Source organism: Salvia splendens, chromosome 18 (assembly GCF_004379255.2).
Source record: "Salvia splendens isolate huo1 chromosome 18, SspV2, whole genome shotgun sequence".
Lineage (NCBI taxonomy): Eukaryota > Viridiplantae > Streptophyta > Magnoliopsida > Lamiales > Lamiaceae > Salvia > Salvia splendens.
In genome coordinates this window covers 23,007,988-23,028,763 of record NC_056049.1, presented here as the reverse complement: position 1 = coordinate 23,028,763, position 20,776 = coordinate 23,007,988, and the positions used below count along the sequence as shown (strand labels likewise).

The 20,776-nt window shown below is 38.0% G+C and overlaps 2 protein-coding genes across 3 annotated transcripts; one reads left to right on the top strand and one right to left on the bottom strand.

Annotated features, from left to right (window-relative positions):
* The first annotated feature begins 580 nt into the window (after nucleotides 1-580).
* Nucleotides 581-2,906, top strand: LOC121775747 (putative pentatricopeptide repeat-containing protein At1g12700, mitochondrial). The gene has a single exon (XM_042172784.1). It carries the CDS (start codon nucleotides 831-833, stop codon nucleotides 2,586-2,588), a length of 1,758 nt encoding a protein of 585 aa, XP_042028718.1. The 5' UTR covers nucleotides 581-830; the 3' UTR covers nucleotides 2,589-2,906.
* Nucleotides 2,907-3,967: 1,061 nt separating this feature from the next.
* Nucleotides 3,968-9,387, bottom strand: LOC121777332 (histone-lysine N-methyltransferase family member SUVH9-like). Of its 2 annotated transcripts, none has more exons than XM_042174556.1 (2): nucleotides 7,230-9,387; nucleotides 3,968-4,656 (listed from the first exon to the last, which is right to left on the bottom strand). In XM_042174556.1, exon 1 carries the CDS (start codon nucleotides 9,216-9,218, stop codon nucleotides 7,287-7,289), a length of 1,932 nt encoding a protein of 643 aa, XP_042030490.1. In that variant the 5' UTR covers nucleotides 9,219-9,387; the 3' UTR covers nucleotides 3,968-4,656; nucleotides 7,230-7,286. The 2 variants fall into 2 exon arrangements, with proteins under 2 accessions (XP_042030490.1, XP_042030489.1); XM_042174555.1 differs by having other exon boundaries at nucleotides 3,968-4,639.
* Between the last annotated feature and the right edge of the window lie 11,389 nt (nucleotides 9,388-20,776).

Here is a 20,776-nt window from a genome sequence, read left to right as displayed (position 1 = left end):
TCGAAATTTAAAAAAAAACCGTTGGGCGATGCGCTCGGCGATCCGGACCCTGCAATGGCGCCGAGCGGATCGCCCAGCGCCCGTATATCACCTAGCGCTAGGCGATTTTTTTTTCGGAAAACCGCTAGGCGGTTGCAATGGTTCGCCTAGCGCCGGGGCTCGGCTAGGTGGTGCGCTAGGCGCCATTGTCGATGCTCTTAAGCTCACCTGACTCGAAAAGAGTCTGTTGGACTTGGGCCGACTGTATATATCCTAAATTGGGCTATCTCGGCCCAATAACATTTTTAGCCTAACCCATGGAAATAAATACAAACTCTACTTGTCATTAAATGCCCCATTAGGGAAATGATCATCACAAATTTTAAGAAATACGAATGTAAGTGAAAAAATTTAGTAGAATATGAATGTCATTTTTATATACTAATTTTATAAGAAATGTGAGTTAAGTGATGAAGTGGAATATACTCCTCCAAGTTCAGTGAAATACTAGCAAAATAATGGACGGATGAAGTATATAATTTGTTATTGATATAGTAGCACTGCTTGGAATTAACTTGTACTAGTATTGCTCGAGATTGAATTGGCTCGATAATTAGTGCATTATTTAAGATTAATTTGTCTCAATATTGCCTGGGATTGAATTGGCCAAGATTGATACTACTATTTATTTTTTTTCGTTTTTTTTATGAATAACATATTTCTCTTTTCTTTATTCAAAAGGACGGATCTTTGCAAACATGAAATCTAAGCGATTGATTTTGCCAAATGAAATACTCCAATACTGAAGTTGTACAGAACAATTGTCTGAAACAAAAATCTTGCGAAGGAGCATGGCGGCTTGTGCGAGAGCTCTGATTCCTCGCCTAACTCTGGTCAAACCGGGTAAAACTGCTCAAATCCCTCTCCCTTACCCAGATTTCAGCCACATAAATGACGTATATGATGCGGTTTCATTGTACCGTGAAATGATGAGCGTTAGTCCACACCCCTCCCATACTGTATTCAACAAATTGTTGTCTGTTACCGTCAAGATGAAACATTACTTGATTGCCCTCTCCATGTTCGATGAAACGCGTCAATCGAGCGTGGTGATAAATAACTACACGTTCAATATCGCAGTCAATTGCTATTGCCATCTCAAACGGGTTGATCTAGGTTTCGCTATGTTGGGCAGCTTATTGAAGCTAGGGCATGAGCCAAATGTGGCGACTTTTACCACTCTCTTGAAAGGGCTTTTTAGAGATGGTAATTCAGTTGAAGCAGAGATTTTGTTTAGAAAGGTGTTAGCTTGTGAACTTTGTGAGGTTAATGATGTTATGGTTGCGACTCTGATTAAAGGGCTTAGCGAAGGGGGGAACGCTGGTGCAGCGTGTTATCATCTTGAGGTGTTGGCGAAGACGGGCTACAAGGCTAGTGTCCATGCTTATAAAACTGTGCTTGATGCTTTGTGCAAGGGTGGGATGGTTGATGATGCGATGCAGCTATGGCCGAAAATGGTCGAGAGGGGCGTTTTACCCGATGCTGCCACGTATACTTCGATGATCTATAACTTGTGCGTTGCTGGGAGGTGGGAAGACATGAGGAAATTGATTTGCGATATGCGCGATGCTAAAATGCGTTTGAATGCGGCCGCTTTTAATATATTCATCAACATTCTTTGCAAGAAGGGGATGGTGAAGGAGGCGGAGGATATGGTGGGAATTATGTTGGAGCAGAGGGTTTCTCCGGATGCTTACACTTACACTACGTTGATAGATGGCTATTGTTCGCAAGGGGAAATGGATCGAGCGAAAGACTTGCTTGATTACCTAGCGGATAGAGGTATTGAGCCCAATATGATCGCGTATAGCAGCTTGATTGATGGATATTGCAAGAAACGAAGAGTAAATGAAGCTTGGGCCGTCTTTCTTGAAGTTTCCCGTAGAGGCTTACGCCACACAACTAGTACCTATAACGCCATGATACATGGATTGCTTAGTGTAGGCAAATGTGCCGATGCCTGGAGACTTTTCAATGATATGCAAGCTCAAAATGTGCATCCTGATGTGATTACGTGTAATATCTTGTTGGATGGCCTGCGCAAGGCTCGTCAAATGGATTATGCGTTGTCACTAGTGCACTCAATGGAAGAGCGAGGAGTTAATCCAGATATGATCACGTATAATATCCTTATCAGTGGATTGTGTAGAGAAGGAAAACTGGACCTCGCTAGAGATGTTTTCTACCTACTTCCTTCTAAAGGTTTAAGACCTGATGTTATGACATATACTGCTGTTATTGGCTTGCTATGTGGAAGAGGTCTGACGAGGGAGGCAATATGGTTGCTTAAAGAAATGGAGAGATGTGGCTGCCCGCCTGATGGCGTGACATATTATGTTGTGATCGAAGAGTTGCTGAAAAGAAATGATCTTCAGAAGGCAATTCCAGTCTTCGAGGAAATGAGCCGAAGGGGTTTCTCAGTCAATTCATCTATGGCTTCAAAGCTTCTTTGTGAAGTGCAAAAACAACGGAAATACAGTGTACTTGGGGAGATGATTAAGAGAGTTGTGCCGGAGAAAATGCGAACTTCATTTTATGTTAGCAGATAGGTATGGTCTTCGCTTTGCTTTGCTTTGAGAAATGGAGAAATGTGGCTGTGAACTCGATAGGGTGGTGAACAAAGGTTTGCTATAAGGCAATTCCAATCTTCTGGGAAAATGAGCCGAAGGGGTTTCTCAGTCTATCCATCGATGGTTTCTGTGCTACTTGATCAAGTGCAAGAACAAGAGAAAGATGATGTTGTGAAGGTGGTTGAGAATGTTTTAACAGATAAGGTGAGCTTCATTTTTAGATCATGTTTCTTTAGCCTGTATTGAAGTGGAAATATTTTTCTTGAATATAATGCTCCAATTCTTTTATTAGATCAATTTATTGTCAATTGAAGTTTTATAGATCTTATTTTCTTGTATTTGGAAGTGATATGTTTTAGAGTGAACATTGTCAATAGTTTCATTAATGATTTATGAATCTGATTAATGAGATGTTAGCCAACCACCCATTTTCAATGGATATATCTTTTGATGTAACCAACTCATAACTAGAGTTAGGTACATCAAAAGGCGTATTCAAAAGTTAGGTATATCAAAAGTTACCTAGCAGTTGGATAAATAAAAAATAGAGACTATTATTTTATCGATTTTTAACTCGACAAAATTTATATACAATATTTGCAAAGAAAATCTGACTTTTTTATAAAGCTAATTATAAGTTTTTAATTAATGGTAACTTTCATTTAATCCAACATAACTCAATAATTATTTTTCCTATATTATTATAATCATTACTCCCATTAGTAGATCAACCCAACATAACTTTATTTTCTTTTCAATGCTATACTTTTATTAATGAGCTATCCATAATCAAAAATTTATTTTATTTATACAATATATAAATATTATTAACTAATAAAGTTGTATAAAATATATATATTTTAAAACAATAATGATCGTAAGCTCATTAAAATATCTTTTTTATTACATCAAATTTTAACTCATACTTATTTTATTGCATATTGTGTATGTTAGTAAAGTGATTCATATCCAATAATTTTGATAAAGAAAAAATAAGTTTGAAACTCAAAACAGAAAGATTCAAAGCAAAGATAGGTTTTATAACAAGTTGACCCACTCTAATAAGAAACCACATGTTGGCCAACTACTCACTTGCATTTACGAACATAACTTGTACTAGTTAGATATATCAAAAATTATATTTAATAATTAAATATATTGTTGACTTTTGTTAATCCAACCTAAACTCTGTCCATGATTAGGAGTAACCATTTTTTACATGGACTTTACAAAATACTTCTAAAAGAAAATACAGAATTCAAAAAATTAGTGGAATTCAAAGTCTTGTATCTATGTGTACTATATAACGAATGAAATGCAACTGAAATAAGTAAGATAATAAAACTGCAAACAAAATGTTTGTGAAAACTAAAATTGCTAACCAACAATGGATGAATCATCATCTACCACTTTCCTCAGAAAATAAGTAGAGTAAAAATAAGTAACACACACAGACGTCGTCGTCGTCGCCGTCGTCGTCATCATCGTCTACAACTTACATAAGTGTACTACTGACTAAGTATGCAAACAAATGACAGTTACATATCAGATATATCAAATATGGTTCTATAAAATTTTGGAATGCAAAAAATGGGGAGATTGTTAAGAAGACAAAAAGCAAATGGCTCCTCCCACAGCTAGCTAAGAGATTATATGTTAGAGGAAGAAATTATCCAAGAACTTACACCTATATGATGCATGTCGGAATTTCATATACACGGGCTGATGACAAAAGGATAATCTCACCGAAGATTTTCTAATATCTAGAGTAGAGCGTGCAGCATTTGCTTCTCGGATATTTAGACGAATCCATCAAGCAGAGAGCAGCTGCATACTCGTATTTCTTTTACTATTTGTGCGCTGCAGGGATGTCAAAAACGCATCAAGGCACAAAACCAGCAGTAATCTCCAGGGCAGGAATCAGCAGCTACTACCTCCACAATCATCAGAAACGACCGCAAAAAGTATGTGAAGGAGTCTTCTACCCAGCATATATGTTTAATGCCTTGCCTGTATTGTCATATGTGTACCTACACAAGGAAATAGACTAAGCAACATAAAATTACAAGAGATATTTCCTAATAATAAATATTGCGTTAGATAAGGCAAAAGAATAAATCGAATGGCAGATAAGGCAAAAGAATAAATCGAATGGCAGATAATGCAAAAGAATAATTCTTTGTGGGAGATAAGATTGTTTTCTACATCTTTTTTACTCAAGACTAGATATAGCATGGCCTCTCCACAGTCTAGAATAAATGTGTGATAAAAATTTCTAACAATGGAAATTTTGATATCTTTGGTTATATGTCCTATGAGAATTAAAAGCAAATTATTTCACATTCTTGGTGGCTATGAAAGTCTATAACCCAAACTAGGATAAGCAAAGTATCCACCTTATATACTCCCTCCGTCCCATATTTGCATTTTACATTTTCGTCCGTCCCATTAAAATATGGGCATTTCCATTTATGGAAAGTTGTCCTCAACTCATTACTTATATAGTTCAATTTATTTATCATTTATACCAATGTGACCCACTATTACAACTCATTAAATACTAATAACAATGTGGGTCCCACTATCCACTAACACTACTTAACTATCATTCTTCTCCTCTCTCTTACTTTACCAATTGTACATTAATACCCTTGTCATTTCAAATGCTCATTTTTATGGGACGGAGTCGGTATTTTTTGACAAAATTAACCCATTCAATTCATTAAGTTCACTTGCCAGTATTCATTAAGAAATACATTAACGTTGTATAAGCATCATCTAAACCCTTTTACATGTAATCACGTAAAAGTTCATCAAGGGTATGTTGGAAAAATGAAACAAAACAAATGACATACATTTGTGTAAAGAGAGAACGTGACCACTATATAAGTTTCATGGGCTACTCTACTCATCACCAATTTTAAGATGAAATGTCATGAGCTACTATCATGATAGATAGAATGTCAGTAACTACTATCATGATATCAGTGCAGATATCAAAGCAAGTCGTCAACCATGGGTTCAAACTTTATACTCCCTTCGTCCCACCATAAGTGATCAACTTTACATTTTAGGTTGTCGCACTGTAGTCATTGATTTCCTTTTTTGGCAAAAGTAACACCCTTTCCATCTCTTACTTTATTCCCTCTCTCCTACTTTTTCTTCTCTCCTACTATATTCTCCTACTTTTTCTTCTCTCCTACTTTATTCTCTCCGCTTAATTCAATAAATATCATTTTCTTGAAAACTGTGCCCAAAAGAAACTCCTCATTTATAGTGGGACAGAGGGAGTATGACCCAACAATATACATGGACTAAAACAAAAAATGCTTGACACGACAATATATCTAGGCTTCGAATTTGTTCCAATTTGATGGAGGTCTGGTCCCACACAATTAGAAAAAAACCCAAACCCTACAAGATCACCACATTGGTCTGAAGAAAGAACTAGAACCGCTATATAAGTATATAAGTCTAATGGACTACTCCACTTATCACTAATAGATTTCAAGATGGAACCCATGAACTTCTATCGGCTTCATTAATGAGAATCTATATATTTGAATGAACAAAACTTTTCACAAAATTTGTTGTTTTCCATCGAAATGTCTTAAATTCTTAAAGATGTTGACGACTTGACACAAGCAAATCAAAAGAAAATATTTTCCCGTGGAAGGAAGCCAATACGAAGAAATTTTGGAAACTACAAAATAGGGTATTAGCATATTCCTAACAGCACTCTAGCACATTCTAAAGTCTAAACCTTAAAGATCCTCCATTTAATAAAATATGTAGAAGAGCATCATGTCTATATGGACTAACTCCATCTTATTAGCAGATTCTTCAATGGGGCTCCAGTCCCATATTGCCTCCAATAAATAGAAGTTGTTTGCTTAGTTCTCCAAGGTCAAATTTAATAAAGAAAATGGAAGGATTATTCATTGATTTGTTTTCTTGAAAGATATTTAGTCAACTTCTATGGAATGGTATTGTGGGAATCAAATAGATGTACGCTTGAGCAATAGCACTAAGATATTAGCCCAACCCAAGTTGACCACCATCCCATTTAGATTTTTGTGGAGCTTCTAGTAACACGGGAGTCAGAAGTAAGTCTTGTTGTGCTCTACTTATGTATTAAGCTCCAAAAGTTCTTATGTTTCATCTTTCTTTTCATTTTAGCTCGTCACAAAAACATTAATTTATTTAATTATCCCATCATAAATTCAGATACAATTACTAGACGTTTGATAATCAGACATTCAAACCTAGCCTTTATGATCATTGAACATATCATCCAAAGAACAGCATCACCGACTAGGCTACTACAAACAATCAAGTATAATTTTCTATTAACAATTCTAGCACAAGCATGTTGTTGTCAAGCAAAGAAGAGTAGAAGAGTCCAGAGCTACACTAGGTCCAAAGAAGTGATGAGTATGTCACGGTCACATATGGAAGCAAAAGCACAATAGAAAATAAACAATGTGTGTTTAAATATGAAAAAGGCACACACTGATCTTTTGTCCACATACAGAGATTTTTAACAACTTAAATTAACAACTCAAAGTCCGATAAATCAAAAGAAACTAATCGTTCAAAAAGATAGAAAGTAAAAGTTACCTTAGCAAAAGCTTCCTCCAGCATGTTTACCATCAATCCAACTTAACAAGAGAGGGATTAGTTGCAGATTGCAAGTTTTCCCATATTTGATTCATCAGCTACACCATAATCAAGAGACAGCTCTCTAAGGGGAGGTATATTCTCCATAGCAAATAGCATGACATGCGGGAAAGATAAGTTATTATGATCATACAATACAAACTGCACCATGACGTTCGAACTTGTACTATGGCTCAAATAGCATGCAATGTTCCTCATTCTAGAAACATCCATGGCAAAATCCAGAGGAGGGACTGATGGAGATTCTGGGCAAGCATAATCGGAGAATACTTCTGACAAATTTCCCCATTGTTTCCAGTTTCCGGTAAAACGGCTAGGGTAAACCAACCTATCACCATTCATTGTGAATATCTGTGCTTGCTCTCGAGTGAGAACAACTCCCGCAAACTCACAAATAAAAGAACCAGCCGGGATCAAGTCCAGTGACCTCACTCCCCAACCAGTCTCCTTCGACCTAAACACTTCAAATCTATTCCTAACCCCCTTCTGCGTCACACGATTACGACAAGTGGGAGGGCAACTACAATGTGGCCCACACTCAAATATCAAAGGCTTCCCCCTTACCAAAATCCCCTGCAAATCATACGCAAATTCACCCCCGTTTTTCATAGCACATAAGCAATCATCCAGACACCCCCCCGCACAATTACAACCATTACCCCTTCCAACATTATACACATATGGTGGAAAAACAGTAGTAACAAGATAGTCGCAATACATCGGACTATGATCCATATCAACATCATTGAAGAAAAAAACCGGAAAGTTCTCCTTCTTGTTCGACAAATCAAGCGAGATATAGCCTCTAGGCCGGGCACCCAACGGCTGCGTCCTCAAACTCACAGCAAACTTAAAGATACTACTCCCCATCTCCACCTGATTCTCTATCCTAATAAGCTTGAACTTGAAAACCCCAAACCCCGACTTCCCGACATCGAACCAAGTATCAACAATCTTATACAATCCATCATACACATAAACCTTACCATTAGCACTACCTTCATATTTAAAGCCGCGAATCACCCTCACCTCGACCCCATAATGCATGCTCCTCTCCAAAGCCAAATTCCCACATTCAAGCTTCTGGTGCATCACCTGCCTTCCATGGTTGTCCTGCCCTCCATGTCCAGTGTACACTATCACATCCCCTGAATCCTCATCATCTTCATATCCACCTGAAACAATAATGCTCGTCGCAATCGGCTCCCCATTCGAGCTCTGGCTGGACGGAACGTAATCAATCCCGGCCTGCGCCTGCCCGTGCAATCCAATCACACACAATTCCATCCTGAAAAAGAACGCATCCCCTACCAAAACCCCCGGCATACTCCCCACGATCCTCTTGTCACGGTTGATCCACAGCCCCCGCTCCCTCATTATCGCCGCCGCCTTCAAATCCCCCCTGGTGCGGCGGTTCGCGCCAAGAGTGTCCCGCCGCTTCTCGTCCTCCACGATTGCGAAGATGCGAAGCGACTCGAAGAGCATCCGCGTCTTCCTCACCGTGTCGCGGAAGTAGAGCTCGTCCTCCGCCTTGAGATCCGTGATCCGCACCATCTCGGCGGAGCGGTTCGGCAGCTTCCGCCCGCTTCCAGGTGGCGACAGAACGACGACGTCGGAGAGGTTCGGATTCGGGTCGGGTACGGGTACAAGCGCCAGTGAATCGGGGTGCGAATTCGGAAGAGCTGAAACGGCGCCGTTTGGCTGAATTCCCCCGGGAATTGTGGACTGGAATAAGCCGCAGAGACGATTGTATTCCGAGAAGAGGTCGAGAGCGGGTGGCGCCGCCGGCGGCAGCGGAGACGGTAGGGTTTCGTCTAGAGGCTCGAGCTTAGGTTCGATTTTGGGGACGATGAGAGGGGTGGGGGAGGTGGAGGAGGTGGAGGGAAGGTGGTTCAAATCCGGGAACGGGAGCAGCGAATTATAATCCATTTCTGGAGGAATTTGGTGGTCCGGCGGCGGAGGGAGTGGGGGAGGGTTTAGTGTGTGTGTTGTGTGTGTGAATTTGGGGGAGAAGTGGTTGAAGGAGGTGAGAAATGGAGGAAACAAGGAAGAAGAAAAAGGAGGTGAAAAAGTGGCTGTTTTAGTGCGTGTGTGTTTTTTGAGGAATCGTATTTAGTGTGAATGTATGATGGTAAGAAGAATATCAAGTTTAATTACGAAAGTTATTACTACATGTTTTACTTAATAAATAAGACGATTGTATTTATTTGATAATTAAGTGCTTTGATCGAAAATACTTTTACTATAACATACCAAAATATCGTTTAATATAAACTTTTCCTTTTATTTTATTGTTACTACATAGTTAACATGATTTGGAAAAAATATAATTTAACAAAATTTCAAAGCTATCATAATATCTAAAATTGCTTTAATGCTTTACTCTGAAATTATCATTATAAAACCTCACAATTAGAAATGGAAAAAATAATATTTATGCCGAAGCAAATAAACAAAATAAACAACAAAAAATAAGAAATTGAAACATAAAAAAATTACTCCCTCCGTCCCCTAATAGGAGTCGCTCTTTGACCGGGCACGAGTTTTAAGAAATGTAGAGAAAAGTTGGTTGAAAAAGTTAGTGGAATGTGGGACCCACATTTTTATATTGGTTTTATAATAAAATGTGAGTGGAGTGAGTTAGTAGAATGTGGGGCCAACTACCATTTATGGTAAAAATGAAGAGTGACTCTTAATGGGGGACGGCCCAAAATGGAAATTAGCGACTCTTATTCGGGGACGGAGGGAGTACTATATAATACAGTATAATTTAAAATCTTAAATGAACATAGCTTAGCTCATTAAAATTTCCCTGTTACCCATGCTATATCAAATTAAATCTTGTAAACATTTATATAAGAGGCATACTGTTATGTAGATATTGTTGTATTACTAAATTCAATAATTTTAAATAATTTGAAATTTGAAAATGAAAATGAAAATGAAAATAAAAGTGAAAGAGTCAAAAAGAAAAGCATACATTTTGAATCTTTTGAAATGGGCAGCTGTCATGGAGCCCACATGCTAGCTACCACCCACTTTTTATTGGCACGTCTTCCGATGCATCTAACTCGAATTAGAGTTAAATGCATTTAAAGACGTATTCAAAAGTCAAATATATCAAAAATGTCAAATACTAATTATATTAAATAGAAAAAGTTATTAATTTAAATTTAATTCAATATAACAAAAGAAAATTTTAAATCCAAATTTCTTAAAACTTATAACATTTTCTAATAAATTAATTATAGATTCAAATTAGTAATAACTATTAGCATAACTTTATAAATCATAAAGTAGACAAAGAAATTCAAAACAAGTGTGGGGCCTTTAACAGCGGTGTCCACAATCATAGAGACAAAGAAATCCACAATCATAGAGACACTCACTTCTCAATAAGCACATTTTTTGATATACCTAACTCAAAATTAAAGTTAAAAACATCAAAAGACGTACTTAAGAGTTGAATATATTAAAAGTCACATTTAATAATAAAATAGATCAAAAGATACTACCTTTCATTTAATTCAATATAACTCACTTAACATTTATATACAAAATTTTGAAAACTCATATTTTTCTACTATCTTCGTCTATAAAAAATAAAGTAGTTTTACAACTTTGGGTCGTCCTTCAAAATTAAACAAATTCTAAATCTGTAAAGTTTTAAACAACATACTTGATAAAGCTAATTTCATGCGTAGGTGTAGGGGGTAAATTCATACAATTATAAGGTTTAACACATGTTTTTAAGTCAGGTGTGTAGAAGAATTCACCAGGTCGAGGAACAAAGAAGGTGGATTCCAAGGACCATGCAATTATGGTGAATAAGTGAGCAAATTCGGAGGAAACAACTAGACGGAGGGATCGTGAAGCTGAAGGGCAGAATGGAGATTTCTGCGAAGGTTTCTAGAAGATCCTACCGCACCTATATAAGGAAGGAAGCATGCAATCTGGAGGGATCCTCTCGGTGGGGACCTCAGTAACAGATTTAGTTTGCAGCTCACTTCACTTCTACACACTTTTGGGTTTTGATGGGAAAATTGTAGGGTAGTTCTGGGTTACTGGTTACTAGTTAGTCGTCGGAGTAACACCGTCCTCGTGGAGGGCGAAGAAACAATTTAAATCGCTTTCATTTTAGTTTTCTGTCGTGAATTTCACCGAGCTTCGCCGTTCGGAGCTCGGCCCTATTTTCTGTCGAAATGCTTTAGTTTATGAAATTTCTGTTTTCCGCCATTAACGAGTTTCTGTTGATTTCGATTATGGGTGTTCATTATTTTGCGTTTGTTGTAGTTGCTGAGTTGGATGTTTGAGTTTTGTGTTGGTTGATGAATTTGGTGAAATTGCTGGAATCTGGTGTTGATCGAAGTAGATCTGGGTGAATCGGGAACTATGGAGTTGATTTTGGTTGCTGTTGGGTTCGGACTGCTTGGATCCGGAGTGGATTGAGTTTCCGACGTTGGATCTGAAGAGTGATTGAGATTTATGCCTAGCTTTCGTGTTTTCATTTCATTCCGCCTAGTATACGTAGATCTGTTTTATTTCCGGTTGTTTGCAAGTTTCCGACGTCCGAATTTTTACATTTTGTTTGAATCTCGGTATATGCTCTGTTTTCTCCATCTTCGTGTTTGATTTAGTTGATGTGATGCATGTCGTTGTCAGTTAGATGCTTTGTTAGTTAGTTGCAGCTTTAATTCCGTATTTGATATTTCTGGAAGTTGGTCCCCAATTTTTAGTTGTGTTCTGTTTAGCTATAGTTGGTAATCGTTTGCTCTATCTAGGAAGTAAGTTTAAAATTCCGTAGTTCTAAGGATGTTAAAGCACTGCATGTTGTTTACAGTTTACTAGGTCTAGTGTCTAATTTTGTGCCTAGGTCTAGAAGTAGAATACCTCAACCAAAGTTTGCGTGGCAGCAGCCGTTTTCTAACAAAAAATCTCTAGATGCTTTCTTGCGCGTCCATCTTCGTGGGATCGACCCATTGCTTCTCTATACTAGTCTATAGTATAACGTGTTGAGGGATCTTTGAAACACGAGAGTTTGTGTGTCCATAGCCAGAGTCTTCCGTGTCGCTTTGAGTTCCTAGACCTAGTGTTTAGTGGATTCAGTGGACTTGGTAGCTCGATCTAGGAATTTATTATACACACACTCACACGACAGACCACGTTTCAATACTCCTTCCGTCCCTAGAAAGTTTGAACATTTAGTTGAGCACGGATTTTAAGAGCATCCACAATGGGGCAGACGATAACGCGCCCGATGCATCGGGCGCCCTATCGTCCGCCACAGTGGGTGCGCGGACGACGGACGATGCGTCGTCCGCGCCCTAAGCTTAGTCCGCGGATCATCCGCCCACTGTGGGCGACGCGGACGATGCAACGCGTTTTAGTTTTTTTATAAAAAAATTCAAAATTTTTGTTTATATAAATACCCTATCCTCAGATTTCATTTGTAACTTTTCGATTCACTTTTCAACTCTCAAATTACGCTATAAAATGGATTCCGGTGGATACTCAAGTCCTGGTAGCCCGATATTTGGAGATGGCGCACGGTGGCCGGGTACACAACCTGGCGAATATCGGTCGTTCGACCACAACACGCAGTACGACCCCGACTTCAGTACGGATTCGTACGGTCTCTCTTACATGGAGCCATCTCAAACTCGCCCTGCCGCCCCTTCCCGTCGCGCCGCCGCCGCCCCCTCCGCCGACGAGCCCTCGGCCGCCGCCCCCGCCAGAAAGAAGCGGACCAAGCACCGCCCGTACAAGTTGCCACCTCTGGCAACGAATGAAGAGTACGCCCCCGGCCGTACAAACTACCAGCCGGATGAAACCCTCGTCTTGGCGAGGTGTTGGGTGGATATATTGGAGGACCCAATATTCACGAACAACCAAAAGCAGCTCGCGTACTGGGAGCGCATCGCAGAGCGCTACAATGAGGCGAAGTCGCCGAGCGCGTACAAGCGCCAAAGGGAGCAGCTCCGCAAGCACTGGGATCAGGTGAAGAAGCAAGTCAACCTGTTTGCGGCAGAGTACGAGAAGTGCTCGAGGGATCAGGGAAGCGGCGAGAGCTTGAGTGACGTGCGCGATAGAGCGCTGTTGTCGTAACAATCCATGTACGGCGACTTCAAGCATTTCAGCATCTGGCGCTCTTGAGGGACAAGCAGAAGTTCCAAGGCGGGATTCTGCACACCCGTGCGACAAAGAGGACGAAGACCACCGACACTGGTGGTTACACGACCAGCGAAAGCGGAACTCGTCCGGTGGACCTCAACCGGACGTGCACGGAGGAATAGAGTTCCGGCACACCGATGTCCTCCCGGCGGCGTCCTATAGGCGTCAAGGCTGCGAAGAACAAGGGGAAGACGAAGACGACATCCTCCACGGCCGTCGCCCCCCATCGCCGATCCCGACCCCGACCCCGGCAACAATTGCCTACATGGATTTGGCAACGGCCTCGATGGCGCGGACGTTGTTGGATACGCACAATGCTCTTATGAAGTGTACGGATCCGACCAGAGCCGAATTCCTCCAGGGGTTGATCGATGAGTTGCGCCGGAAGTTGGGGCTTTTGTAGAATAGTCAATTTTTTTTTATTTATAACCATTGTAACTTTTTTTAATCAATGTATTATTTGCCGTTTCTATTTAATCGTTGTGTTTTTTAATTAGTTTGCATTTATATATTTGAAAACATTTAAATTAATTAACAAAACAATAGTAAAACCTATAGGGCGCCCCACTGCAGGTGGAAGGGCAGGAGGATTAAATGCTGACGTAGCGGTGCATAGGGCGGGCTTTAGGGCGCCCCATTGTGGATGTCCTAATGCATAATTGGTAAAATAAAAGAGACGTGGAGAAAGAATTGTGGAAATAGTATTAGTGGAAAATGAGGTTCACATTATTAGCGGTGTATAGGGGTGTGCATTCGGGTTTCGGTTCGGTTTTTTGCCAAAACGAACCAAAACCGAAAAACCGAATTTAGTTCAAAATCCAAACCGAACCGAACCCAAAAAACTGAAAAACCGAAACCGAAAAACCAAAAACCGAACTTAAAAAACCGAAAAACCCGAACAAAACCGAAAAACTCGAAAAAAAAAACCGAAAAACCGAAAAACCTGAAAAAAATAAATATAAAATATAAATATATATTTATATATGTGGATTTTATTTTATTTTATATATACTAATAGAATATTTATATATAATATAAAATTAATAATACATATAATATATATTATATAGTAGAATATATTAAAAGAATATATATATTATATATAATATAATATATTAAATTAATAGAATATATATAATTCGGTTTTTCAGTTTTTTTCTTCGCCCGAACCGAACCGAAAAATTGAAAATTTTTAATTTTTAAAACCGAACCAAACCGAAAAACCGAAAAAACCGAACCGAATTTCAAAATTTCGATTTGGTTCGGTTCGGATATTCGGTTTCCGGTTTTTTTGCTCACCCCTATCGGTGTAGTAGGATTTCTAAAATTAAAAAGTTCATACTTTTCAGAGACGGACTAAAAAAAATAATTCGTAATCCTTTTCAGGGATGGGGGAATATTAACCACACATCATTTTATAATATGAACCTCACAATCCACTAATGCTATTTTAACATTATTTTTCCTCTTTCTCATACTTTACCATTTGCTTATTAAATTTTTTGTCATTTACAATTTTGTCTATTTTTTTTTGGACTGGAGTAGTTTTAAGTTAATTATATATTTGAATTAGTATTAGCTCTCATTTATTTCAACATACCTCAATAAACTAAGATTCAAACAAAAAGAAAAAAACAAAGAGTATGGATCTTTTAACCGATAAGACCACTATAATAAGCACATCTTTTGATATACATGACTCCTAGTCAGAGTTATATACATCAAAAGTCGTATTTAATGGTTAGATACATTGAAACTTTGTGAATTCATTTAATTTAATTATCTCAATAAACATTTATATACTAGTGTAACACTTCACACCTATTATTAATTTATTTTGAGGCTCCTTAGTTGTAGCAGATGGATTTGATATATGAAAGCCTTTGTCAACAATATGCAATAAAAATGACAAATTCTGAAAAGCGTGTGAATTTAATTCTAAATACTGAAGGACGTACGAATTTAATCTCAACTTTTAAAATCTTTCATTTTTTACATAATGAATGCAAAAACTTTTTTACATTAATATGTAACGGGTCTGATGGCAATTATAAATTATGCATTGAAATCAAAATGTAACGGTTAGAATGACAATTATGTTAATTTATTCAAAACTCGCCTTTTATATACTTATATCCTATAGATTTAAATTAGTTGTACTTCCATTCTACGTCAACCTTCCATGTAAATATAATAATTTATACCCCTCCCCCACCCCCCATATGTAGCCGCGCGTTGAGCACATAGCAAACTATTCTTTCGCCTTTTATTAAAAAAAATAATTTACCCCCATTACCATTAGTGAATCAACACAACATAACATGCATTTTATCTATGATACTCCCTCCGTCTCCAAAGAGTATGACGCGGGTTTTTTGCATTATTGGTAAAGTAAAAGAGATAGATAGAGAAAGTTTTTTTAAGTATTGCTAGTGGAGAATGAGTTTCATCTCATTAGAGAAAAGAGAGTTTCCAAAATTGAAATGTTCATGCTCTTTGGTGACATACGAAAAAGGAAATAGTGAATACTCTTCAGGGACAGAGAATATGTTTTTTAATTATTTTTTCATCCATAAATACTCATTCTATTTTGACTCAGCTTAAATTTTAAAAAGTGTAAAATATAGTGAATGGAAAAAGTTATTAAGAAATTTACTTTTATATTTAAATTTTATGATAAAATATGAGTGAAATGAGCTGGTTAAATATGTGATTCATGTAACAAAATTGTTAAATATAATTGGGACATATAACGGTGAAGGAAGCTAAGAAGAAAATTTAGAACATGTATTTGTGGACAAAGGAACTACATAAAATAAGAAAAATATATAAAGAGAAAAATATAATTGTTAAACACTGTATATTACCATTAGGTTTTCATTAGCATTAGTATTTTCTTACTATGATAAGTTTCTTTTGTTTAAGATGCATATGGTGCAAGTTAAATTCAACAAATTCAAACAAATTGAAAATAAAAGAAATGCAAAAGGTATGGATCTATTAAAAGGTGGATCCACACTCATGGTGAGAACATGTTGGCAACCATTAACATCTTATCTTACCCACCTTTTGATGTAACTAACTCATAATTTAAGTTAGTTATATCAAAATTCGTATTCACGAGTTAGATATATAAAAATATATATAGTACTATACCATTATAATTTTCATTTAATATATCTAATCTACTTTAATAAATATTTATGTACAATATTTAAAAAATATATAACTTTTTATAAATTTTAATTATATGTTTAAATTAGTGGTAACTTTCGTTCAATCCAACATTACTCAGTAGACTATTAATTTCTCTAACATGTGCATCAACCTTCAATGCGAATAATTTATACATCCATCATTGAATTAACCCAATAAATATTTTTTATATATATATTTTTATTTAATGTGTCTTGTCTATAATAAGTTTTATAGCATTTGAATGGTATAATTGGTAAAGTAAGTAAGATTGATAATGATAAAATTTGTAATAAAGATAAGATAGATATAGTATAGAGAAAGAAAAATATACTCTATGGTAGTATATTTTAAAATTATAAATGCACATAACTTGCTCATTAAAATTTACATGTTACTTCATCCGTTCAATAATAATAGAGTCATTTTGCTATTTTAGTACGTTTCATAGTCATTTCCTTTTTAATTAAAAAAAATAAAACATTTGTTGTCTCTTTATTTCTATGTCAATTGTTAAAAAAGTAAGAAATGAAAGTAAAGTGTGGATCTATTAAGCGTGACTTACTTTCTCTACGCACATGCCTTTTGATGGAGTACAAGTTAAGAGTTAGATACACTTAACACTATATGTATCAAAGGTTGGTGACTTTCGTTCTATTCATGCCTTTTGATGGAGTACAAGTTAAGAGTTAGATACACTTAACACTAATATGTATCAAAGGTTTGAGACTTTCGTTCTATTCAACTTAACTTAATAAAAGATTTAGATACATTATTTCAGAAAATTTGATTTTTCTGAGGCCACCCGCAACGTGTCCCGCGGGTGGCTCGTATCTCGTCCCGCCGAGGCGAGACGGCAGCGAGACGCGTTGCAGCGCCCCGTCTCGTCCCGGTCTCGCCGAGACACCCTTCCCACTGAGACGTCTCACGGGCTGGCTCGCCACGCGTGACGCCCACTCGCCGGCCCGCGAGTGGCTTCGTCACGCTGACGCAATAAATCATTTTTAAAAAAAAATCAAATTTAATATTAAAAAAAATTTAAAAAATGAAAACGGTAATATTACCGTTTTTTTTCGACCGTTTTTTTTATTTTTTATTTTTTACTCTATAAATACTCATATTTCATCCTCATTACACACAAACACACATCTATTATTCCCAAATCATCTTCATCTCCTCTCCAATTTTCATCTAACCTCTCCAATTTTCATCACAAAATGTCCGGCGACGGAAACGAGGGTTGCTCCGGCGGGTTTGACATCAACGCGTTTGGAGACTGGGGGCATGTACAATATCTTGGGTGATTCCGGCTCCGGTTTTGGTTCGTCGACGCTGGGCACCCAGGGCTCGTCGACGCCAGCGGGGTACCAACCACCCCATTTTGATGTTGATGCATACGCTCGTCCCTCCGCTCCGAGGTATTCGCATGGATTATCCCAAATTCAGGAGGATTATCCAGATGAACCCACTCCGGAAGGAGGACAAGGCGGTGGAAGCTCTAGGGCATTCGACGCCGTGGAGGAAGAGGTGGAGGCGGCCGAGGAGGAGGAGGATGTAGGCCGGCATCCGTACAGCCGCAAGGACACGATGGCTGTGTACAACGCCTGGATCAGCATCTCGTACGATCCCATCGTCGGGAATCAACAAACCCGAAAGTGCTTCTGGGAAAAGGTCACCGAAGCCTACAACGAGATTAAGCCGAAGGGGTTCCGCCGCCGCACATTGAAGATGCTCCGCGCTCACTTTGACCGAGTCGACAAAGAGGTCAAAAAATTCTGGAGCATCTACAAGACAGAAGCGGCTCATTACCAAAGCGGAGCTACGGGAGCCAACATTCTGAGATCGGCTTTGCGAGTCTATTTCGACGACACCGGCAAAGAATTCAGACATGTCAATGTTTGGGAGTCCGTCAAAGACGAGGCAAGGTGGGCCGGCGGTGTCCAGTCCAGCACGTGGCTCGACCTCGAAGCGCACGAAGCACACGGCGAGTGGCCAATAATCGTATAGTGGGGGCGGTTCAGGAAGCGCCACACAAGAGGTTGCCTCGCAGGAGGTTGAGGGCACGACGGATGATGCAGGGGGTCCTCCCGTGGGCGCCGTCGGCCGCAAGGGACCAAGGCAGCGAAGGCGGCTAGAGGGAGGAGGGGCCGAGGTGAATCAAGCCAGGCGGGCTCCCAAGGGGCCGCCCTCCTCCTTAATGTCCATGTACTTTACCGCCACGATGGCGAATACTTCCCGCATGACGCCTGCCCAATTTCAAGCCCATCATGCCGGCATTGTGTATTTGGCGGCACAACTTGGTATTCCGCCTCCAACGCCTCCCTCGGAAAATGATTCGCCGGCGGAGTAGTTTTTATAATTTCTATAAAATTGTATATTAAATTTTGTATTTTTTTATTTATTTTGCCACGAATTTAATTATGTATTTTTTTAGGATTTTAAGTTGTAATTTTATTTTATTTAATGAAGTGTGTTTTTATTAATTGAATTTGTTGGAAATAAAAAGAAAAAATGAAATTGAATGAATAGTTAAAGGATGAGATGGTTAAGAGACGGATAAGAGATGAAGGGTTGCAGGTTCTGTCTCTTAGTTAAGAGATGGAGTGAAAAGTATAGTGGGGCCCATGAATAGTTAAGAGATGAGACGGTTAAGAGATGGATAAGAGACAGCTAGGGATGTCAATGCAGCCCGCAACCCGTGGGCTGACCCGAATAACCCGTCAAATTTATAGGGTTAGGGTTGAAAAATTCTAGCCCGATAAAATTACAACCCGATTAGCCCGCACCCAATTAACCCGCAATCCGTTAGGGCCAGACCCGAAAACTCGATGGGCTGGCCCGAAAACCCGATAAAATTTCTATTGTTCTATTTGTTTGACTCCTAATTGGACAATTTCATTGATTATTTTTGTAATATAGATAACTAAAAAAATAACATTCAATTTTATATTAGATATATAAATTATATATTACACTTTTATTAATATAATAATAAATAAATAAATTAGAAACTTCTAATTCATTAATAAATATTTAAATTTGTAAAACATGTTTTAAAACATGCTTTAAAATATTTAAATTTATGTTTTATTTGACACAAATCTCAAATATTAGTATTTGATCATGTTTGTGTTTGAGTTTAAGTATATATCACAAATATATCATAATTAAATATTTATATTTTATAAATATAACTAATTTTCGTCATTATTTATTGGATTGATCGCATGTCAATTTTATCGGTAGCAACCCGATTAACCCGCTGGGCCAGCCCGAAACCCGAGCTTTTAGGGTTAGGGTTGAACTTTTATAACCTGAAAAAATCTCAACCCGATTAGCCCGCACCCGATTGACCCGTAACCCGAGTAGGGTTGGCCCGAAACCCGGTGGGCCAGCCCGATTGACATCCCTAGAGACAGCGTTGCGGATGGTCTGATGGATTTAGTTATAAGTTTAAACTAATGACTAGTTTAATTTAATTTAACTTAACTTTATAAACTACCCCATTTGTCCCAACTAAGTTGAGTCATATTCTTTTTTGGAATGTCCCACCTAAGTTGAGTCATTTCCTTTCTTGACTAAAAACAAAACATCTCATCACTCTTACTTTTTTCCATCACATATTTTACTCTCTCTTTATCTTTCCTACTTTATAAGTTACTCTATATGGTGAATCAACCAAACTTAAAAAGTGGGTCCATTGGTTTGGAGAACACGTGAAATAGTTGTGAATATCAAAAGTAGTATTCAAGAGTTAGTATATCTAAAGTTAGTTAGATGAGGTCATTATTATGAAGGCCACTGTATAAGTGATATTAGAGTGTCCACTATAAGGCGGACATCCCCAATAGCCTTGCCCCATTTTTTGTTCACAGCTCCAATTTTTTTGTCCGCGCCTAAAAAAAAAGTTTCCGCCACTATAGGCGGACACTTCCAATAGCCCCAAAATTTTATAACCAATTTTCATTTTAATTTTTTCCTTTAGTTTCAATCAATTATAGTTAAAATCATCGAAATTTAGATAATTAGAAAACGAGGTAATTGGGACCGAATATTCACTGTATTGGAAACGGTAAAATTATACAACGAACATTTAAAACAAAATACAAATAAAAATGCCG